Raw genomic sequence first — 23,924 nt, forward strand, 5'->3', positions numbered from 1 at the left:
CGAGTCAATTTTAACTTGACAACGTAACTCCGGCGGCAGTGAAGTTTTAAGGGCTTTTCCAAAACTCGCTCTCCTCAGGTACCTTTCCATCATTTCGCGATTCTCAGCCAAATTAGTGAAATTTCCACTTCGGATGAGCAGGAGAACATACAAACGCCCAACGGCTGGACAGCAGCCGAACCGCCCGCGCTGAGGCGAGGGGGGACACGGCGCCTCTCCCCCGCGCCTCGGGGGATGCCTGAGGGGGGACGCGGGAAGGTGGAGGCTCCCGGGGCCCTGAGGGGACAGGGGCAGCTGGGAGCTCTCCTCGAACCATCCCCGGGAGAGGCGGAGGGACGGGGGAGAGGAGCCCCCGGCCCGGCTTCCCCGCTGAGGGAGGGCAGAGCCCTGCGGCGGGCGGGCGGCCTCAGGCACCAACCGCCGCCCCGGCCCGTCCGGCCCCGCGCGCCAGGAGGTGGCCGCGAAGCGGAGGGGGGGTGTCACGTGATCCCGCCCCTTCCCGGTTCGGGCAGAAGCAGAAGTGGGAGCCCCGGAGAGGCGCGGCGGGACGCGGGGGCTGAGGCACCGCCAGCGGCACCGACACCCGCCGGTACGGCGTCGCCGCGGGAGGCAGCTTCCCCGCCGCTGCGTAGGTGAGAGTGTCCCCGAGGTGTCCTGGTAGCGGGATGGTGAGGGGGAGGTGGCGGTGGCCGCGGCCAGCCGGCTCTGCTCGGGCCCCGGCGGCACCTGCTGCCGCCGGGCCGGGGCGGCGCAGCCGTGTTCCGCGCGGTTGTGACCTGGCGGGGACGGGTGGGCGTGAGGGAGGGTCTTGTGAGGGGAGGCGAGGGCTGTCGGCGTGAGGGGGCTCGGTGACAGACAGGGCTGGGAGCCGGCGAGGGGCTGTGAGGGAGGGCCGTGCCGGGGGGCGCCTGGCCTTGCAGGGGAGGAGGGAGCCTGGGGTCTCCCTGAGCAGGGGCCCTGCCACCCCGCACCTTCCCCGCCGCAGGCCGGCCGGCCGAAGAAGAAGGAAGGAACCCTTCGCGGTGTCGGAGTGTGCCTGACAGCCGCCCCGCGCCCTGCACGGCCCTGCCCAGGGGTGAGGGCCCCAGCCTGGGGCCGGGGCTTCGGTCCCCGCCAGGCCGTGGCAGGTGGGCAACCGTCCCGCTGCGGTTCCTCTCGCCAGACCGCAGGACTCCGAGGGCAGCAGCTGTGTTGCAGAGCTCTGCGCAAGGAGCCTTGTGTTGGTTGTTATTATTAGCGTTGTGGTAATGAACTGGCGTTGCTGGTAGTGCTGTGCTGAGGCAGCGCTGGCTGGGGTGAGGTGATGTCCTAAGTGCATCCGAAGGCAGAGCTAGGGGAAGAGGATTCAACAACCCTTTTGCATAAATGGAGGCTTCAGTGCCTACAGCACATGGGAAAACACAGAAATTGACTGGAGTCAAACTTTGCATTGCACTTCTTGGTTGGACCTTGTGTGCCTGGAAAGCACCTGCTGTGTCATAAAGAAGTTATAACACAGTATGGATTCAGCAGTGCTTATCTGAGATGTTCTTTGCTAGCCTGTACCTTTATAGTTTGCCTTTACTACAGTTTTTCCTCTCTTTGTTTTATCATAAAGAGAGTTAAGAGCTGTAGACCGAACTTCAGATAACAAGGGTTTGTTTTTGAAACTGTGAAGTACTGAAATGAAGTAAAACAATATACACAGGTTATTGGATAGACCAAGTAATTTTTTTTCCATGTCCACGTTCACTTGGTTACTTGCAGTGAGTCTTTCTGACTCTTTAGTCCAAGTTAGTCATACTCAATAAAAAACAATATAGAATCTACTCTTACACAAAGAGTAACAGATGGTCCCAATTCTGCATGTGGTACAGGAAACCATCAAAATTTTGTTCCTGTAGTGCCTACAGTCAAGGGGAAATAGTCATGTATTGGTGTCTGTGTCTAAACTAGAGCTTATGATATGTTTTTGTGACTTGCAGCTCTCTTGTTGAATCATATAAGTGATGCTGGAGGTTTTTACTTTAGGCTGCAATAACTGTGGTTGAAGAGCAATAATGCTTCTATTGCATGTAAGGGTGTCTTGTAGCTCATGCTCTGCTGCTTTAGAGGTATCCGGAAAATGGGGTAATGAGGGTTGTTACGGAGTTCTGCTGCATGAATGGGTAGAAATATTGTTGATTGGAATACTTGTGCAGTGATGGGTGTTAGAAGGCTGAGAGACACCTGCGGGTGCGTGTAAGGAGACTCTTAGTATTGAAAAGATTAGGTCTAATATCAAGGGCTTCCATTAGTTCTTTTGGGAGATGTAACGTGTTTTACTGTTAGGAAGCACTCTGTGATGTTTTTCTTAAACTAGAGCAGGTAGCCAAAACAGGAACAGTCAGTTAGATTGCTCAAATATTATGATAGTCTTTCCACCTTTTACTGATGAAGTAGATATCCTCAGCTACAGTATTGTTTCATAGTAAGTTAAAACCCTGCCTTATGACTTAGGATTTAAGTTAGACTAAAAATATTGTTTGCTCTGTTTTTGGAAGAAGGAGCTACTTTAAAAGGGGAAGTCCAGTATGTTATATTCAGCGGAAACTGTTTAAGAAGCCACCTCTGAGAGGCAGTTCCTTTGTACTAAGGGACTAATCTCTCAAAAAAAATGCTACATTGCCTTTTATTAATTAGCTATATCTAGAAACTCCTTGTCATGTTGTTCTAAGTCATATTTCATTTTACAGCTACATCTTGTACTGTAAAAGGCAGAGCAGATACATATTTTGTTATAGTCTTCTGAAAAACTCTACTCATTTAAAAGTTGAGGTTTTTATTATTACTGTGAAGTGTTACTAGAATAGTTAAACCTTGTTCCAAATCATGGCATGTTCATTTTATTACAATTCTTAATGAAAAGAGCAAAGTGAGAAGACAAGGTTTCTTTTTTTTTTTGTCGGAAAACCAGACACTGTACAAAGATTTTAATTTAATTTTTTATTTTCTCCTCCTTTCATTTCTGTTATTACAAGTCATAGTAGCAAGACAAGACGACTATGGCTGTCTTGTCAGATGCAAGCCTGTGATTATTTAAATGGTTATCTGATTAGTTCCAGGGAGTCAAAAAGGATCAGTTACATTCGTGCTAAAATCCACTGTTGCTTACTACCCTTAAAAAGTTGTCTGTTCCCTCTCAGTTGTAGGATTGGGGTACATATGTTCTTCAGTATTGTAATACATATGTTCTTCAGTATTATGAAGAAAGGGTATTCCATTTTTTATTACAATAACAAGCTTATAGATATTAAACACAACATAACCTGTATAATGTTTTGCAAAACATGGAGTGAGACATGGTTCCTGCTGTAGAGCACTTTAGGTTCATGGTGGGCAATGTTTCTTACCCTGCAGGTAAGAAGGGACTGTTGTTTGTTTCTCTCTTAGCTTACAAAAAAAAAGTGTTTATTGAAGTGGTAGAATTTAAAAAGGGGTTGGAAAGATTCACCGGACAGCTTCAAAGTCAGACAGATTGCACCAAAAGCAGTTAATGACATGATGGTGAAAGACAGTTTTGTGGTGTTAATGAGAGCGCGCAGAAAAGAGCTCTCTTTAGTGAAGAGCAGGTCAGGAGATAGTGACACGGGGTGAGGGGGAGGAGGGTTGGAAGAAGTTACGAAGGGGAAGCGAGAAGTGGCACGGTCGAATTAGCTATCAACACGGAAACTGAAACTGCTTGTGATGGAGAGCAGTGGACTGAGGAGAGAGGAAGGCAACCAGAGGAGATGCTGTGGCTGGTGGCTGCATATGCCCAGAGATTCTTCAAACCTGTCCTGCTCAGGGATGTGGTTAAGGGGGATGGTTGGGAACTGTGTAGAAGCAGCTCTTGCTACTTGTGTGAAAATGATACACTTCCTTCTTTGTGCGTGGATGAAAGAGCAGGTTCCAGGGCATCCTATTTGTAAATAATCTTGCTAAGGAGTAATCATGCTTGTAATTAGCTGTTTGATGCAGTGGTGCGTGGGAGACCAAAGCACAGAAACTTGCTAATGTTTGAGAGCTGCTGTTTAGGCATCTCTATTTAGGCTGTTTTGTGCCAACATGTGTCCTGAGTGTATGCACACAAATACCTGCCAGCTGACCTGTACATAAGGAAAAATAGACTGTGTAGGAGAAACACAGACATGAAGTTTTAAAAGTGCAATAACTGAGACTTTTGAGACAGAGCCAGCATTTGTTTCAGTATTTGTATTTACTCCTATTTTCCTCTCATTTTCTTTACAGTTCACAGAAAGACAGCTGGTTTAAATTCTCATATAGAGTTTAGGCAAGCTGATGTCATTATTTCTTGTGTTATCTTGTGATTGGATTGCTAGGCTTCAATCATCAACACTTCTTAGCTCCCCTAATGTTATCTCCTTGATGTAATATCAAGAAGACAGCAACACTGGCTGCAGAGCTTTTGATGCTTCTCAGATTTCAGAGGTCTCCTCAGGCAGAAAATTGATGCTTCTTTAGTAATACAGGGCAAGAAGAACAACCCTGCTGTAGTTCACCATAGGGACAGCATTTTGATTATCTGGAGATAGTATTGGGAATATCAAAAAATCCTGGGACAGTAGAATGATTTTGAATAATATTCAAATCTGTTGCAAATATCTCTTTTCTTGTATTGATATCTAGACTGTCAATACTTAGGACAAAATGGATTTCCAGATATTTCTTACAGTAGTGGAAATTAAATCATCCTGAGTTTCAAGAATGAAAGGTTTAACTTGCAGCTTGCATAGAACCTATGAGGTTTTTATAGAACATAATTCTATAAATACCCTAAAACAATTACGAAGAATGGTGATTTCTGATAAGAGCTACTTCTGTCTCTCTGTCAGTTAGAGAAAATCTCCGTAAGCAAAGGTATCTTACTTTGTATAAAAGAAATAAAAGCAGATCTGATGCTTGAAAGGAATTTGGTAGGGTCGAAGTGCACATTATTTGATGTCTGAGGAAACTCCTGAAGTCATCAAATCGAGATAAATATAGTCAGTGTTTGAACTTTAAATAAAGAAGTCTATCTTACTTTGGACCTACCAGTAATGGTTGCCGTTTTCTCAGAAAAGAAAACAGTATTGCTACTTGAAGGCTTCAGAGGTGCGTTCTTACTTCTTAGTGCTATGAGGTGCTGTTCTGGTAAAAGTACGTTTGGACAGAATATGTGGTGTATTATGCTTACATTTTACATTTGATATGCATGTATAATTTGTGATATATTTACTGCAGAAAACCTGCTAGATATTACAAAAGAGGATTCTATTAATAATTGTACTAGATACCATTTTTGCCTATCTAATCAAGAGTTGCTTGTGTAATCATCCCAGGGAGCAATCTTTCCTTGGCCCCTACTTATACTGGCAAAAAAGTTGGAGGCTTGGTTAAGTGAAATAAACTGCCATGGTCAAAGTAATTTGTGCAGTATAATTGCATTTACACTATTTTTTGGCTAGGAGAGAGTGTAGAAAATAGATCAGAAAATGCTACGGAGATACCAAATATTGCTCCTTTAGAAGAGGTTTATAATATAGGTTTTTTTTTTATTTTGAACACATTTTTTTTTCCATGTTTCTGATGTGTTCTTTAGTTTTATTTAGACTTAAATGCTTTTTTTGTTATCACCTAGGTATTATTTTCTCTGGCATTTCAGTGCCTTGCACTATTTGTATTTTGCTCTTTTGCCGTTATTACTTATGTATACTTATATTCCATTTTTCTTCCAGGTCTTCTTTCTTGCTTTTTTTCCTGTTATAATGCTGAGACTTTAGAGCTGTAAATCTGTATTTGTAGTGATGGGGGTGTACGTGCAGTTAAAAATGCGCATGCATAAAAAGCACACAGGCAGTTATGCCTCTTAATGTGATTTTTATGTATTTGGGCTAAACAGACCTTGGCTTACTTTATTTTGGTCTGGAACACTGCGTACTACTGTGTCAGAAGACTGAGGAAGCAGTTACTGGTATGGTGCAGCCAGAAGAGAGGCATTGGTCTTCCTGAGAAATTTAGATTACAATTCATTGCATGCAGTGGCTGCTCCACCCAGCTCTTTGTTTTTAATAGATTTTGCAGCAGCATGGCACCAAAGTGTCACTGGTACCGCCCTCTGTGAAGTCCGTTCGTACGTTCTTTCACGATAAAACAGCAAGGATGCTGTTAACGTTAGCCATGTATCTGCCTTGTGTTTGAATGGGCAGGAGTCTCTATTAGGCAGCTTTAACTTGCACAAATGTGATTTTTAAAGAAATAAAAATGCTGTTTTAAATACTGACTTTTCTTCCTTGTCTTTAATTTTTCTTTTCAGGACACTGAAAACCATAAAAGTTTTATTTTTTTTTATTTATTTTTTTTTAGAAAAAAGAAAAAATGCCCAGAAAGAGTATAGACTATGGAGTGCTGCCGGAGTATGAGAAAAGCCAGATCAAAAGGACCTTGGAGTTGGGAACTGTTATGACAGTATTCAGTCTTAAGAGGAGTAGTCCAGAAAGGAGAACTATTCAAGTCATAATGGAAACCAGGCAGGTAGCATGGAGCAAGACAGCTGACAAGATTGAAGGTTTCTGTGAGTATTTGCAAAGTCTACCTGAGTTACTAATAATTTGATGAAGTTGTCAAATATTGATTTGATGAGCCTTTGTTAACATAATGAAATTTTTGGCTGAAAGAGTTTGGTAATTTGCTGAGAATGTTCTGGATTGTTGCAATGTAGGTGAAGAATCTTCTGCAGCTCGTTATTTAGGTATCTAACACTACTTAAATATGATTAACATGCTTTTATCCTATGCCCTGTTCTCAAAGTTTTCATCTCTTAATATGATGGTGCTTCTGTTCTTTGAATTGAGTTACTGAGTGATAACTGTTTTCCATCATTAAGCATCAGGATGTCTTAAAAATTCAAGTAGGACTTCTTTACCCCTTCTCTCTCCAAAAAGAAAAAAACTGCAACTACAAGGAAACTTGATTCAAATTCTGTTTGCTTAAGGAATTTGCTCTTTCAGGATAGACATCATTATTTAAGACCGTTATTGGAAACGTGCCAGTAACTTAGGAGGATGAAGCTGTGAGATGTAAGAGATGGTTCCCAGGTCCTGAGTTGATACTGTCTCTTTAGCTGGTGTCTGAACTGACTAAACCTGCTACTTATAACAAGGTCAGGAAATAGAAGGAGAGTGTAAAGCTACATAGTACTGCAAAAGCTATAGTAGAAGAATAAAGTGAGACTTATCTTCAGTTCTTACTGAACATGGCTGATGTCAACCAAGCTCAGTTTGTGCTTTTTGGGATTTGTAGAGCTCCTGTTAGTATAATGTAATTACAGTGCTTGCATATGATTACATGTAACTTTAAAAAAATTATTATGGGCATGATTTTACTGTGCAACTACTAAATGGTGTTTGTCTTCAATAAATGAATTGAATTGTTTGCCTGAATTGCCAGAATGATTTATTGGTCAGCCTCAGCTAATATGAGAAGCTTGGAGTTGAGGAACCAGGGCTATTTGGGAAAAGAAATAGTGATATGAAGTTGGAGTTTGGAGTTGGAGAGGTGGGAAGGCTGAGCAGGTATATATTGTACTGTTTCAGTGCAACCCCATACATGGAGCAGCTGTGACTGGCACCAGGTATTGCAGTAGTGCGACAGACGGGAGCCATGCTCCTGGTGTTCTCCCTGGGTGTAAGTACACACTAATGTGAGAGAAACCAGGAAGAAGGAGAGTGGAATTTGTCTGTTGAGTTGTGGGCTTTTAGAATTTTTTTTTTTTATAAATACATAGTAAGTTTAAAATGCATCGATCTGTAAGGTTGCAAAGACAGGCCCTGAGAAGTTGCGTGGTTTTTGGATTGTCTGTGCAGCTTCCTTCATGCTCCTTACTTACAAGTATTAAATATCTGTTTGCTACTGTTTCCATTGGTTCCTGTCTTATTCCTTGCGCAGGCTGGACCTGCAATTGGAAATGTAATGCAGTGGAATGAAAGACCGGTTGTCTGGAGGATGTTTGTATCATTGATGGTGAAAATGTGGTCATATGCAGTGATCTGGGAAAAAGCAAACAGGTCTGGACACCTTAATTAACAGGTACTCTGGATCATAATCTTACAGTGCCCCAGTTTCTTGTGTGAAAAATGAGGGTCCCTTCCTATAATGGTGTGTGTGAATGCAAGTACATCGCTGGTTCTGGTATGCTCAGATCCCAAAGTGAGGTGTGCCAAAAAAAAAGGTCTTGAGCGGAGATGAATAATTATGAGTGCGTGGCTTGAATATGCTTAGCAAATAAAGCCTGGGGTTACACACAGAGCAATAAGATTAAAACAAAATAGAAAATGATCACTTAGTGCATGAATGAGGCATTAGAGTACTCTGGCAAAATCAATATGTGATCATGTAGTTGAAGACTTACTGTAGCCATTTGCACAGAGGGGCCAAATTTAAAGCTGTATAGACGATGCGTTTCAGATTTTGGGGTCAGCTTTTTCAGTGTTTGACTTGTAACTTTCTTTTATCAGACCTTCTAGGGGTGGTGTGTGTTTGTGGTAATACATCCTGATAATTAAATAGTTTGCTCTATGCATAGATTTTAACACTTCTTTTAAAAGAAGGTGAACATTGTAATTTGACTCTTACACCTGGATAATCGGGCAGGGTAATGAGTTGCTTCCAGTTACACAGGCAGTCACTACCAAAACAGGGAATATAGCTACAGACCTGTGACTTATCCGAAGGCCATCTGCCTCTCTCCCTGAATATTGCAGTACTGTAGCAGTTTTTTTTAATTGAGCAACATTTAAGTGACCTTTGTAACGATGGAAACTTTAGGTCTGAGAATATGTCATGCCATAAAGTGCAAATATGCAAAATATTGTTTGGTTGTTTTTAAAAAGCAACAGGTCTGCCCAAAACGAAGACTTACTTTGTAAGCATTGTTTCAGAATATGATATGAATAGTTGTTACAATTTACCATGAACTATATCTGCTGTACTTGGAATGAAAGTCCCTGCAGCTTTAACTTGCTGACAGTGTTTTTGCTGAAGAGGAAGAAAATATTTTATTTAGTTAGTTATTTAAATGTTGCTATTGCTTCTTTTGACTGAGACTTCCTTTTTGCTTGAAAAGTGAAAAATTATAGATTTGAAGCTTTCATATTTGAATTGGATGGGCTTCTTGAATACCGATGACAGCAGAATTAAAATTTTTATTTCCCTGAAGCTATATGAGGTATAGTTTGTGGTAGGAGAAAAGTTGTTTTGGCTTCTATATATAAATGTATTTATGAATGACTGCAAGTATTCACTGGTGGATTGTGTTGACTTTGTGAAAAATAAAAATTACTTTTTTCATTTTTCTTTTTTTTTTTTAGTGGATGAGGGTATAGAATTATTATCTCAAGTATCATATTGTTTAATATGCTTGTGCTGTGCAAGAAATAATATTTGTGATGTGATCTTAGTGGTTGTTATTTGTGTGTGCTAAAGTCCAAATAAGAATTAATATTGAATATGGGTGGGAAAGTTAAGATGGCTTCCTGTTCTGTGTGTGCCTTTCAACTCAAGTTTGGCAACTGCTTTTTACAGAAGGCTGAAAATGGAATGTTTGCATCTGCTATGGGGTTTGTGTTTCTAAATCAGATAGTGAGGAGAGTTCTTAAGCTTTGGGACACACAAATAGCCTGCTAATAGATAGAGTGGAGGGAGACTAACTTTTATACTTTATTTTAATACTCTTCCTTTGCAAATTAAAAAAAAGGTTTGTTGTGTTTTTTTTTTTTGTCTCTCTAACTGTCCTGTATAGTCTTGGGAATTTTGGATGTCACAGTGCTGATTTTCTTGCTGGTGAACTGTAAATGTCTGAAGGACGCTCAAATTCCTCGAAGCGAGAATTGCTCATAATTATTACAAGGGTCTTTTTCAAGTTTGGTTAATACTATTTTGGAAGTGATTTAAGTTAAGCCTCACAATAACAAAAAGGCAGCTACTCTTATTCTAGAATAAATTGACCCGTGTAAGGGAGATGCAGGGTTAGCTGTACTGGTATAAATGTTTAGATGACCCAATGGCCCTGAAAGTGGCAGTACTGTGTATTTTAAATTGCATTACTCTTGAAAGGGTCCCTTTTGTTAAAAACCTGTCAGCGTTTCTGTTTAGAATAGAGTGAAAGAGTTGGTAAAATTATGGCTATTTCCAGCTCAGTGCAGATGTATTTCTCTGGAATAGTAAGTAAAATGGAGATACTTTTATTTAAAAAATTCTTTCTAGACCCAGGACTTTGCTGTGGTGACAAGTGAGGATATACTAAGGCTAGGGAATCTGCTTTAAACAGTCTCTGTCTTCATTGTGCGGCTCAAACAACACAATATCTAAATACTGGAGATTTTATGTTGACCTTCTGAAAGACTTGAGTCACCATATACGAAAAGAATTTTCTAACAAAAATGAACTGGGAAGAAACCTCTATATTTTCCTGTAAATGAAAGAATACAGGTTGTTTGTGTCCTTTAGGGAAGGATATGCTATTTCAACAGTAGAGCAAAAGGGCAAATTTTAAGCTGATACGTATCAGGTAAGTCCCCTCACTTTAATAGAGCAACTGAGGTTTTTGATCACTCTTTTTAGCTTGAGAGTTACTGTGGTGCTGAGAATGGTGCTGCACAATTATTTAATTCTTTAATACAGGGTTTTATTTTAGCTTCTGGTAAGGTCTAGCTGTATAAATCAGAGAGGGAGCATTATGTACCAGCTCTTCTACTAGTGCAGTCTTTCCTGCCCACCTGCAGGAGAGGGGAAGGAGCAACCCATCAGTGTCTGCTCACACCCTTCCTAGGTTGTCCTAATGGTGTTGGTAACCTGTGCACGAACAGTCTTTCTTTCCTGTAGAGCTGTGCAGCCAAGAGTTGTTCAAGTCAAGTGAGTTCTTGGATGGTATTTCAATTTTCATGAGGTCAAGCTAGCTGTTGAGCTTGTCCAAGATAATCAGACTTCCTGAAGACAGTAGATTTTGCTGTATGTAAGGAAACTCTGATCCTTTTGTACAATCTGCATTTCTTAGGTTTATGGTGATTCTGCTCTTGAAAAATGTAATGCTTTGTAGGCCCAAACAATGACTAGGTGACTGTGGGGTGTCTTGAGCCTGTAAAATTAGGAGAGACTGGTAAACGAGTACCTTTCAAAAAAAGTTAAATAAAATTTGTCCATGTTTTCCATTTTGTGGGAGCTTCAAGTTTCCTTCTAGATGAAAGGGGGAAGATTAGCAATGGAAAGAGAGGGGCTGCCTGTCCTGGAGTGCTTTTCAGGTTTAGTGGAGGCCAGGAAGGTTTTTAGTGCTGCTGCACTTTTAGTCACCTGCTAAGACTGCAGAGTACCTTACATATGCATTTTCTACATTGGCTGGGTCCAACACAACCCATTGTCAAAACTGAAATGGATAGAAGGGAGCAATGCGTCTTTGAGAAGTGTTTTTATTGTGGACATTTGGCACGTAGGGTTTCACTAGTATATTAAAATGAATGCCAGCAACGTGTGCTTCCGTATTTGGGCCTGCAGAGATCTATGCAAATAGCTGAAGGAAGCAGGTCTGAGCTAGATGCGACTGTGTTCACCCATGCTTGGGCTTCTTTTAGTCAGCTTGCTATTGTTTTATACATAGAGACGTTTTAGATGCCCTAATAGCTCTAAGATCATCTGAGGGAAATACTTGTAGATGCTGGTTACAAAATGTCAGAGCTTTTTGTTCTGTCTCTTACTTAGTAATGGCATTTCTTTGTATTCTGCATTGTCATCATTTTAAACTGTTACAGATAACCTAAAGTTTACTAGGTGGGCTATGGGACTGCTTGTGAGGCTCAGAATCTCAGCGCTGTTCATCCTAAGTTACCGAAGTCATCACTGCCAAAAGAGTGGTTTAACTTAGGATGACAAATGTTTTTTCCCTTGAGGTGTTGTGTGGGTTTGTTTGTTTGGTTGTGCTTTGTATGTTGCAGTGTAGTATTAATACTTCGTCGGATCACCCATGCTGTGAAGCCATTGGGTGTTTCTTTCCCTGATTCGTATTTCCTAGTATGCACACTAAGTCTGATTTCAGTGGAGCCTCTGTCATTGATTTCAGTAGGAGAAATTTGCTCCGTTTCTTGGATGAGAAGTAAATTTTAGTGAGTGTTGCCCCATGGATAGACTGACCCGGCGAAAGGTTAGCGACTCTGATGCAGATTGCATGGGGTCTTGGGCGGTGAGGGCTATAAATAGGAATGGTATTTCTGACTGTGTGTGAAATAACTTTGAGGTGATATTTTCACAGCCTAATGTTAAGCAGGTAACTTACAAGTCTAGTCTCACCTGTCTGCCCAGATAGTCAGTTGAGAGAATGAAAGGCTGCTCCAGAGCAAAGTTTAGTTCCTGCTCTGAATTACTGTCTGCTGGAGTCTCTTGCTCTGGCCATCGAATATATAAACACCATAATAACACCAGCTTCCTAACTCTGAGGCAGTGTGGGTTTTTTTGTGCTTGTTTCTTTCATCTATACAGTTGGTTTAAGTATTGGAGTTCTGTTGCAAAGCATTGTAAATGTAAAAATGTAATTTGAACTTTGAGAGGAATTTTGAGCATAAAAACCAGCACAGAAATAAAGGAGCGCTTTTTGCAAGGTCATGGGTCTGAAACCCATGGCACTAGGTCTGCAGCTGGTGTCAGGTACTATTGCCAGGCAAATTAAGCAAATCTCTTAGAAGTCTAGGGTGGACCACGGTCTTCCCCCACTGCTTTTCCTTGTTGTAGCACAGCCTGATTTAGAAGCTGCCTGGTGCTAGGGAAGGCATTTGGCAACTTGGATTATGTAGCAGGGGAAAGTGTGTGGTGTGGGAATGCATTTTTCATTAAGTGATACCATAGTACAAGTTGGACCCAGTATGACTTTGCTGTGGATCGTTTACCCATAGGTTTTATTGACTGCTGTACATTCATGGGTTTGCCATTTAAGAAGTACAGATCTTGGTAACTTACAGTAGACGTAAACTAACTTTTGCTTTATCAACACATGAGAGAAGGAAGCTTCAGTTTCCTTGTATGGAGGGAATTGATTCGCTTGCTTAATTTGTAATGGGCCCTTTTCTTGCAGAAACTAAGTTATGCATACTAGGTGCATGACTGTGAAGCTCTGATTTACCAGCATGATTTATAGCAGTGTGTTGCTCAGCGTGTCACTTCCTCGTGGTTCTGCTGTGTATTTCTATTGTATGTTTACCCTTTACAGCTGTGCGTGGGTCCGTGTGGTGGTCCTTGGGTCACACACACCCTGTGTTGTTTCTTCCCACTTCAAACTTTCACAGGCTGGCCACGCAATGGATGTGTGTTGTACATCCCTGTGGTATGTGGGAATTACTTCTGCCTCCACATAAGCTACTCTGCTGTGCTGTTTTTTTGCTAGGATACCAAATGGCCTGCAAACAAGTGTACTGTCATAGCTGAGAGTGGTGGAGGGAACTACTGGACAGCAGTGAAAGGCAGAGGGGAAGGAAGGGGTGGCCAAGAGTGAGAAGTGCTTGTCAGTACTCTGTGTGACTGGCACCTGGGGTTTGCTGACTGAGAGTACATTTCAGTACTACCAAGTAAGGCCTCCCAAATTTCCTCGTATTGAGGTATAGATACCTATATGCACATGAATAAGTGAAGGCGCAAACAGGTTATGGTATTAAAGCTTGGAGAGCAAGTAGGTGGCAAGGTGTAAATCTCCGTGAGGCTGATCTGTAATGGATATTTCATTCTTTATCAGATGCAAAGTGCTTTAAGGACAATTATTAAGGGAAAGTTTGTGGCGACTAGAGTTTGGTTAGTCACTGGAAAATACGTGAATTTCTGCATACTCTTCCATGAATCCTTGTGTTAAGTGATGATTCACAGCCAGGAGAATTTATGCTCTGAGAAATCTGTGGTGCCTTCTATGAATGTGCAAGTGTGCGTTTCTCTGTAATACAAGCGTGTATGTTTCAAGGAAGATTCTGTTGAGGACATAAGATGACTTCTCTTTTTTTGATTACCTAGGACTTTTTTTTATTCATGTGAAGAGGTGACCTGCTTTTGTAAAAGGATTTAAACCATATTTTAATCCCTTAATCTTTCAAAAAGAAAGATCACCTATCTTTTTTGATGTTGATGTTTTTGATTTATTGCAAAATACTGAAGAAAAAAATATGTAGTGACCATTTAGTTGTCCGAGCAGACAACAAGAAGTGGGTTTAAAGCATTGGAGGGCCATGTTTAGGAAAACGTCATATAATACATCAGTTGTTAAAATGCTCTTTCTGTAGGTAGACCAAGAGGTTAGGGTATAGGTAAGGTTGAAAGAGAAAAGGGAATAGATGTGTTAGTATTAGTTTATTCTGAAAACTTTCTGTTTCTCAGAGGATGAAATACCTGTGTTTGGGAATGGCAGAGATGCATACAGCATACCTCTTGTCAGTATAATTGCAAAATTATGAAGCAGAGAAATAAAGGCTACTTAAATTGAGGCTTTTGATGCAATAATATGTCTCAGTATAACGCATAGTAACCATTTTTTTTTCTTCAGTGAAGACCTTTATTAATGCATAGGAGTATCTTTTTTTCATTTTTAATAGAAAGGTATGACCAACAATGCATAACACTTTATTGTAGGATCAACGTGGACTGATAATTTCACATTGTGTCTCTCTCCTGTTTTTCTGTAATACTTTTCCGGAGTTTGTAGAACAAAATGACTGTGGCCCACTTTTTAAATATGTTTGCTATGTCAAATTTTTTTTTTTGTTACTAATCTTTCATCTAACCTATGAAAAAGAATTATCAAAGACTGTTAAATTCACTTGAGATTATCCTCATGCTGAAAAGAGATTTCACAGAATTTGTCATCTAGAAGATGATTTAAAAAAACCCCATAATACTACGTTGAATTTTCATGTTTCACAGGTATGTCAGGAAAGGGAGTGAAAAGAAACAAAGAACTAACTTAAGTTCACAATATGTGTAGAATTTGAATCTGTAGGAGCGGCTCTGTTTCTTCTCGATCTGCGAGGTTGCACTGTGTTTGTGTTTTCAGACTGTGTTATTAATTTCTGCAAAAAGTTGCACCTGGTTATTTAATGATCAAAGCTCATTGGAGAAGCAGTGCATCTATAATACAGTCATGTAGATAACAGGACCAGATCACGCCATGTACAATTTACAGGGTGAGGTGACATGCAGGGATGTATAATTTAATGTAATGGCAATCTTATGTTGCTACAGGTAGTGCTGTTCTAGATAACAAGGGTTGTTTTTTTAGTCTTTATTGTTGTATTTTGTGAATTTTATCCTGCAGCATATTTTCCCTGATATTAAATTTTGCTTTTAAAATCTTTACTAAAATGACCTGCCAAAAAGAGCAAATTTTGGTTCTGTGCATCATTTTGGCTGTCAGATACACTGAGAATCTTAAACTGACACATAAGATATTATTTATGTAAGTGGCTTACATTCTTAAACATGGATGGGGGGATTTTTTTTTTTTTTGCATAGACTAAACAGCTAAGTCATTTTATTAGTAGAATTGTTAATGCCAATGTGAACTTGTGCTGTGGTGGAAAACTTATTTTTTGCCCTTTGGAGAAGATGGTATAAACTTTTACAACATCTCTACCTTTCTGGGTGAAGTGATAAGTATCTACATATTCTTCTGAGGAGTGTGAAATGAGTGCTTCCTTTGGCTTGAATGTTAGACTTGCCCTTGCTAGTTTCTAGTAATTACTTTTTTACTGCTAGCAGAATTTCTTTCTATCTGTATTTCCTTACTGCTTCAGACATAAAATAATAAATAAACTTAACTCATACTGAAAACCCTAAGTCTGTCATCTTCTGTCATTTTCTTTCTGTATTTTGAATACTGTTAAAAAACAGTATGTCATTGCAAAAGTGAATGTACTTCTTGTTCTTTGTGGAGAATCTTTTCAAAGAAACATTAAAATTCACCTTCTTTCTGTTTTGAAATTGCTGTGTTTCAGTTGTCACTTAGGGGATCTTTGTGTAAGTCTTCAGCTGAGTATTTAGACCTTGGTTTCTGTGGTCAAATGAAAAAATGAAGGTGTGTAGCCTTTAGCTGGTTTAAAATCATTTCTTCCCTTTAGCAGCTCAGTTCTGCAATGTTTAACACTAACTTACAACGACCGGACTTCCTGTCATGGCCAGGCAGCGAAACGGGGATGGAATGAACCTCATAGGCCTGAGCACCCCTAATGTGATTGATCAAAGTGAGTGAGAGTTGTAGGTACTCCAGTACCCTTTCCCCAAAATGAAAGCTTTACATGGCAACATTTTTGGTTTGTTTTGTTGCATGGAGTAGAATGTAAACTTTTATGGGGCCATATGTAAATTTCACCCTATTCTTATCTCATTTTGTGAAAGTGCCTTTCAGTTTTTAATATGAAACCAATAGCCATTTGCATGTATGGCCCCTTGAATTCAGAGCTCAAACTGGGAAGAGCTGTAATATAACATTGCTCTACTGAACAGTCCAGTGAGAAGTTATTAATTTAATGGTAATTTGTTGTTACTGTACATGGCAGCTTTACGTGACCTGATTACTTAAAAACCTCTGGGTTTAAAAGGTGCACTTCTCTAAAGTTTACGTCAGTCACACAGCTAAATCCCCAGAGGACCCCTCGGAGAAGTAGTCATGTGTGCTTTCTCAAGATGCACCGCACCGTTTCTCATGTTCCATCCTTGTATCTGTGATTTCATATAATTTTGTGGCTTACCTGTAACAACACTGAATGTCTCACTAAATTTCATTGTTTGTATGAGGTGAATTACTTTCCATGTCACATCTGTACTGTCATGCTGCAGATTTCTGCTGTCATGTGACTTTGTCCTTGTCTGAGAGAAGCCTCACCTTCTTCCTTTTGGAGTTGCACAGATCCATGTTTCATTGCTGCTCTGAATAGAACAGGCTGCTAAGACACACCTTAAGTACAGTTAATCTGTAATTCTGCAGAAGTGAGAACAAAGCCATTGTCCTCACTAACCACCGTGAAGTATATTTGCAAAAGGATACTAAAGGCTTTCTTCATTCCCTGGTCGCTCATTTGCACATAGCCAGTGTTGCAGGGGGCAGTTTCTGCCTTTCCAAAATGAAACCTTCTTTGGAATATTTTGTAATGCAAATTGTTGGGGGAAAAAAAAAAAGTGGATTCTGAAAACTGGTTATCTGATCTTAAGTGCAGAATATTGCTATATGTATATATACATACATGAAAATATGAATGTATTCATATGGAGAATGCCCACCCCTTGTCTTGGTCCACAGCACTTAGGTGATCAGAGTCCCATAGTCTCTGAAACATTGCCAGTAGTTTCCCTTTAGGCTTCTTGAGGCCTATTGAAAATACCTGCTGAAGTAAATAATGCTCATGGCCTGATTTCTGACTCTGTAAGCCTCCTTTGAATCTCTCTCTAGGCTTTTTCTTCTACTGCATTAAGTACGTAACTTGAGCTCTGATCAAACATTGTTTGTGGCCAGACACTGAAAGACTCCCAGGGACTTTGGACTTTGAATCAGGAGCCCTATATTACAAGACTCTGTAGCCCATAATGCCAGTCTCAGCTGCACTTTTACACTGTTTATAAACCTTTCTGTCAAGGATACCTTGTTACGTTGACAGCCTCTAAGGTTTTCTGACTTATCCCATTTATATATAATCTGCCTGACTTTCCAGCCTAAAATTACCTGACTTGACTGAAGCTGATCTATGCAAACATGCCTTCTTACAGTGAGCTTACATGGGCATTTCCAGCCAACGTAAGATGTTCTGCTGTTGGCTATAGCTGGTTTTAAGCAGGGTCCGTTCCCTTACTCGCTTGTCTGTTCTGGGTGCTGAAGGGTTGCGCTCCTAGCCAGAGGTGGGTGTTGTGTGAGCAGGGGGGAGGACGGAGGCAGAACTTCTCCCTTTGAATGGCAATGCTGGTTTGCTCTCTTCTGGAATGAGGAGCACAGTGGTGTTCTGTACAACAATATGATTTCATTTGCAGTTCTCCTGTTCACGGCGTTCTCTACCTGTGCTTACCTTATGTCTTGTCTTCTGCTCAGCTTGCACAGCGCCTGCTGTAGTGGAATGCAAGTTCTGTTTTACCATCTGCCTCTAAGTGTAACTGAAGGAAAGGTAACAGCAATTCGTACTTGTAAGTGTGTGACTAAATATGATCGCTGCTGCCAGGTTATTTGAATGGAGATCAGTGGAGTTGTCGAGGATCAAAAGTTTATTGTTAAGTTTATGGCAGTAAAGAGCTCTAGCAGACACTTTGGAAGGCACTGAGCAATTAATCTGTGCAGTCTTTGGAAAGTAGCTATGTGGTAGTGTAATGATCCATTCAATTAACTGATTTGCTGAACAACACACAACAGCAGGAGCTGAAGTTCAGCAGCTTCAGGCTCTGAACTGCCACCAATACTGCACATCCAGATCAGAGCCTGAAACAGGATGGTAATTGAAGGTGCCTTGGAGTCCGGTCTCGTTAAAGAGCCACTTGCGGGAGTTGTCAGAATCAATAGGTGACTGATGAGGCTGCCGAGGAGATCCTTTTAACCCATGGAAATAACCACATGGAAGAACAGATGAAATGTAAACTAGTATTGTAGGGTTTTTAGAGTGGCAGTAGACTTCTAAACTGTTTGGCTGGGGACTGAATGTATTCGGAATGTCCTCCTTGTCTTGCTGGGTGTGAGTCAACTTCTCTTCAGGGCATACTTTGATTTTATGATGCCTTGGGAAATGCATTAATCTTCTTGCACTATTTTATGGAAATTCCTCCTGCAAGCGCATTGGATTTGATCTGACACTACAAGCTGCATATGTCCAGGTCTGTGGGTTTTTTTGGGTATATCAGGCCCCAGGAATATCTGTGAAGCCAGGCCACGATACGGCTCTGCAATTTGCACATGGGATTGTGAAGGAGGAAGGCTCCAGTACTTAGGCAGTAAGAAGACAGAGTGTCTGAGGTGCTGTGTAGTTCTGGCACAGGCATGAAGTTACATTTTAATTGTTCAGTGACAGACTGTGCTATAAAAAGTTCACAGTAACTGTGTAACAGCTAAGTTGGTACAGTTGATTTACTAATCTGAGTCTGAAACATGTTGCAGCTTTTCCTGGCCTGTTCCTTTCTCCCTTCAATTGGGATCAGCCATTCTGGACTTGGTGGGCATCACGTGGAGGGTGCTGGGCAACGCCAGCCTACCTGGGGAGACAGCAGAGCTTAGTGCGAGACCAATATTTATACTTGCTGTGCATGTCTCTTCTCCCCCTCTGATTTTCTGCCTGGCTTTTCTTTCAGTGATATAGAATAATACATCCCAAACGACACTATAAAATGTCATTAAAATATATGCAGGTAGTTTCGATTCATTTTCTGAAACTATAACATGTATTATATCTTTCTTTCTGTAAACATCTAAGGAATGTGTAATAAAACTTGTTTTGTACATCTGTTTCATATATTATTTACGTAAATGTAATGATACTGTCCTGGTTTGCCAGAATTTTGTAGGACATACATAGTGTGTTGCCTGAAAAGTACAGGAATGTAAAATTCTGAATTTGAGGGGTTTTTATATAAATATCCCCCCTCTCCCCAATTTTGTTCTCTTGCTGAGCCATTCCTCTGTTTACTGAATGTTTAGCAATTAAGGTATAGCGATGTCTTCTTCAAAGACCAGTCAGAGAAACAATAATGTGGTTACCAGTGTGAGACCTTTGCATGCAAAAGTCTGTGTGCCTGTATGTACATACATGTACGTTCATGCAGGAGAATGGGAAGGTAGGTTGAAAGGTTGTAATACAAGGAAAAGAAGTGTAGTGAGAACATGTAACTAAGGGGAGACATTGAGTAAGTTGGTGTGTTTGTTTCAGAGGTCAGTATGAGGTAAGAGCCACTTGAAATGGCAACAGCAGTGCAGGTTGTGAAATCTGTTTTATCGCTGCTTATAGTTTATACTTTGAGGGGGTCTTTGTGGTGTGGTGTTTATATATGTGGATTTGTAGGAGTCTGAAACGGAAGGTGTGCTTCACTGAAGTTAAAACTGTGTTTTTCAGCAGGGATTTGTTGGGTGAGGGGAAAGCAGAAGAGGTGACTGGTGTTGCTCTTGCCCATGTTTAGAATGAGTCAACATGGTGCACAGTCCCATGCTATTTATTGCAGCCATGCCACCTCGTTCCCTCTCCATTTGGGTACTTTCTGTCTCTGCATCCTGATTCTTCTCTGCTGATTTAATGTGAATTGGTGGGTTTAGATAATTTTTTTCAGATGGTGGCATTTTGGGATAGATATTTGGATACACTGCTAGGAATCTAAGTAAGACTCTGGATGGTAAGGGGATCAGAGTCATCAGTAGGAGCCTTTGTTTGCTGGTCATTTATGGTCATGTCATGAATTTATTTTGGAAGTTTGCATCTAAATTTAGAGGCCTTGGCCCATCAGATATGCAGATCTTAGGAAGTGTTTTCATGGTTTGAGAGGGTGGCTGAGATGCAGAGGTGGAGACATTAAAAACCCTATCTTGAAGATAATTACACTTGGAGAAATAGTTTAAGAAGGATGCTTGTATCCTACGATTAGTTCAGGTTAATCTTTGAGGTCCCATTTTCCCAAGTTAAGTTGTTTAATGACTGGTAGAAAGGAGTGTCTGATGGAAAGTTTGTACTGAGATACTTTGCAGAGAATAAGGAATTCCAAGATGAATTAATGTTTCATTATCAGGATTTTATTGATAAACTTCCTTGCTTGCCTCTCCCTCCTTTCCATGTTGGCATCATAGAAACCCAGCGTTACGCAGGCCGAAGCTTTAAGCAGTGTTCAGCATCCCCTCCGCTGGCAGCAGAGTTACTTTTTCATTAGGTTATTAACAGTGTTCTGTTACTGATGAGGTGCTCGTTTAAAACAGAGTTTTTATATTGTGATGTTCTTAAATGCGTGGACAGAAGCCATCAGCTGTTTTCCTTGGATCTTGCTAGGTCTGATAAACATATTTCAAGAGCAGCCATGAAATGTTTTTCTTCACTCCTCATCATGTAGCTCATAAGTCAAGACTGTCCAGAAGAGGGAAGAACTGTTTATTTGTCTGGTCCACAGGCAGAACAAACCCACTTCCTCAGTTTTCTAATAAGTATCTTATCTTGAGAGTGCACATATTTCTATTTCAGTGCTGTCTCACTACTGTTATGCAGGCCATGTAGCAAGGGTTTGATAAAGAGGGAGCTGACTTGAGAAAATGTGTGCTTGTGCAGTGTTCCCGTTCTGCTATGCTCTATAATACATACGTGTGTTCTGTAAAAAATGGCCAGTTAAAAGTGATACAAGAGGTTATGTTAAACGACCGAGCTCTCTGTGGAGTTGACCAGGAAAAAGCTCAGAAACATTTTAATTATTAGGCTGGATTTTCTCTTTATATTCCTACTTTAAATAATTTTCTTCCAAGTGCCAGTAACGACACTAGCTGACTAGCTGACAAGGTTAGCTGACTCTCTAAGATCTGATGCATATTTTTTTAGGTGGGTAAGTTAGAAGTTGTGTTATTTTTCTTCTTCTTTTGGTCCTTCTCTACTGTTGTCTGTTAGTCTAATATATTTAGTTGTGGATTTGTGGATTGCAATTTTCAATTCTTGCCCAATAAAGATCTGTAAGTTTATATATATATATTTTATATATGTATGCATGCTTGGAATTGTTCATCTTATTGTTTCAGGCTCTGCTGGAACATAAGTGTAGCTGTACTGACTGAATGTTGTTTTCTTTCAGTGGATCTGATGGAAATAAAAGAAATTCGCCCAGGAAAGAATTCAAAGGACTTTGAGCGTTGCAAAGCAAAGCAAAGAGAAGAACACTGCTTTACTATTTTTTACGGTACCCAGTTTGTCCTCAACACCTTAAGCGTAGCAGGTACTTTTTTCTTCTTTAAACCAATGGATTGAACAAATTGAATACATCGATAGAACAGTAATGCATAGAATACTGACGTTTTGACTTCTGCAGTTCAGGAGTGCACCAGATGTTTAAAATCTGGAGATAGACCTTTTACTCGGCCCCTCATGTCTGTGAACTGCTGCATTTGTAATGTTTTGCTTTCCAATAGTGTATTGTGTGAGTGTGGTTTCCAATTTGCTCAATCATTTCTAGCAAGGTTTTTGCTTGTTAAATATCTGTAGTAAGCTTTTCAATACTGAAGACCAGAGGTAACATTGTCCTCTTTAAAGTCAGTGAAGGATTTACTGTTGTCTTCAGTGTGGCCAGAATATTGCCCTGGCTTTTAGTTTGGCCAAAATGATTCTGGAAACAATAGCCATAAAGGATTAGACTACAGTTGTATCACAAAAACTTTCCTATCCCCTATGCACAATTGCAGATTAAATTGGAAAAATGAAGTTCTAGTTTAGTTTATGTGTGTGTGTCACCTGATAATACTAAACCTCTTCTAAAGAAGTGCTACAGGACCATAAATAAAATTGAAAGGTAATAAATTGGAAATTAAGAGATCCGTGTGAAACAGGGGGAAGTTTTATCCTGTATTTTTGGTAAGGTTTGGGGCACTTCTTATTTCAGGTGAGATTATCCAGGGTTGCAAACCCAAAAATTTTGAAATTAAAAAGGATATAAATTCTTATAGTGCAGCCTGAATACAGTTTCAAACTAGTGGAGTTTACAAAGAGATTTCTCTTCTAAAAAGTTTGTGATGGATCTTTGGTTTAGAATCATACAGACGACTTATTTGGAGTGTTAGTTCTCTCTGTCCTGTGCAGGAACACACTTGTCCATTTAAATCATTAAATTCATTGCAAAATCATAATGGGAGTAAAGAGGAGTGCTTTGTAAGCATTTTAACGCTAACAGTAGCTTTTTAAAAAAATTCAATTAATTGCTTATAGGTTGCAGTACTAGAAGACTATTTTCAGTCTGATGCACTGGAAATGAAAGACTGTGACTAACCCATTGTTATAGGCTTTTAACTTTAAATAAATTTTACAGTTGTTGGCTGAAGTCTGTGAAAATTTTGAGTAAGTGGCTGTGCTTAAGTGCAGCTGTGCCAGGTCCTTCAGACTTATTTCCTCTTAACAACCCCCCTGTCCCTTCTCCATGGCAGTTCCCAAAACCAGGCCTCTGCCAGCACTTTGAAAATACTCGGTACCATGAGATCTGTTGCCGTAATGCTGAACTGCAGAACAACTTGATATAACTTTCAGTTAAGGGGGAAATCCTTTTCCTTGTAAAAGTGCTTTGTTGTGGTTTCTTAAAACAATATAAAATAATTGTTACTTAAAGGGAATGATTGCTGTCATAAAGGGCAGAACGGTCTTGGGGGAAGAATTGGTTTGGCAGTGGTAGTGGGTGTTCTTTCTGAAATTGTAACTAATTGAAAAACTTTTCTGTGGGGAGCTGAGGCTGGGCTCTAGCTTCATCCTTGGGGGATAAAGCATTGTTTGAAAGTATGTTTAAATAAAATGTAATCTTCATCTTTTGAGAAACTGTTTTGCTTTGAAGGCAGTTAAGAATTTGTGCAGATTACAGCTCCTGTGTGAAAATAATTTTTCAGAACTGGTTTAATTGAAGAATGCCTTCATGAAATTTCAGAACCGGTATGCTAAAGCAAATGGACTTTGCCCAGATGAAAGCTGTAATGATAGCATCTCATCCAAGGCCCAAAAAATTTGCTTCAGCTTACTTGGTATTCCCTAGGGAAGGCTATACCCAGCATACAGTTCATCTTACTTCTGGTGGGTTGAAGCATTAACAAATGCAATCATGTTAAATGACGTGGCAGACTCTTCTGGTTTGAGAAATGGAAAGGCAAACTACATTTAAAACAAAACAAGACAGTGATAAACTGATTTGTAAGGTTGCGAGGAAGATGTACCTGGCTTTTAGTGTTAAGTTGTGTA

At 40.3% G+C, this 23,924-nt stretch overlaps 1 protein-coding gene across 1 annotated transcript in view; it reads left to right on the plus strand.

Moving 5' to 3' along the window:
- The first annotated feature begins 517 nt into the window (after nt 1-517).
- Nucleotides 518-23,924, plus strand: part of PLCG2 (phospholipase C gamma 2) — a 67,732-nt gene continuing 44,325 nt past the window's right edge. Inside the window, exons 1-3 of the mRNA XM_082489273.1 lie at nt 518-632; nt 6,364-6,571; nt 21,790-21,930. Coding sequence (XP_082345399.1) covers nt 6,376-6,571; nt 21,790-21,930 — 337 coding nt within the window. The 5' untranslated portion in view covers nt 518-632; nt 6,364-6,375. The remainder of the gene's footprint in view (nt 633-6,363; nt 6,572-21,789; nt 21,931-23,924) is intronic.

The sequence above is a fragment of the Vanellus vanellus genome, assembly GCF_965231255.1.
Source record: "Vanellus vanellus genome assembly, chromosome: 12".
Taxonomy (NCBI): domain Eukaryota; kingdom Metazoa; phylum Chordata; class Aves; order Charadriiformes; family Charadriidae; genus Vanellus; species Vanellus vanellus.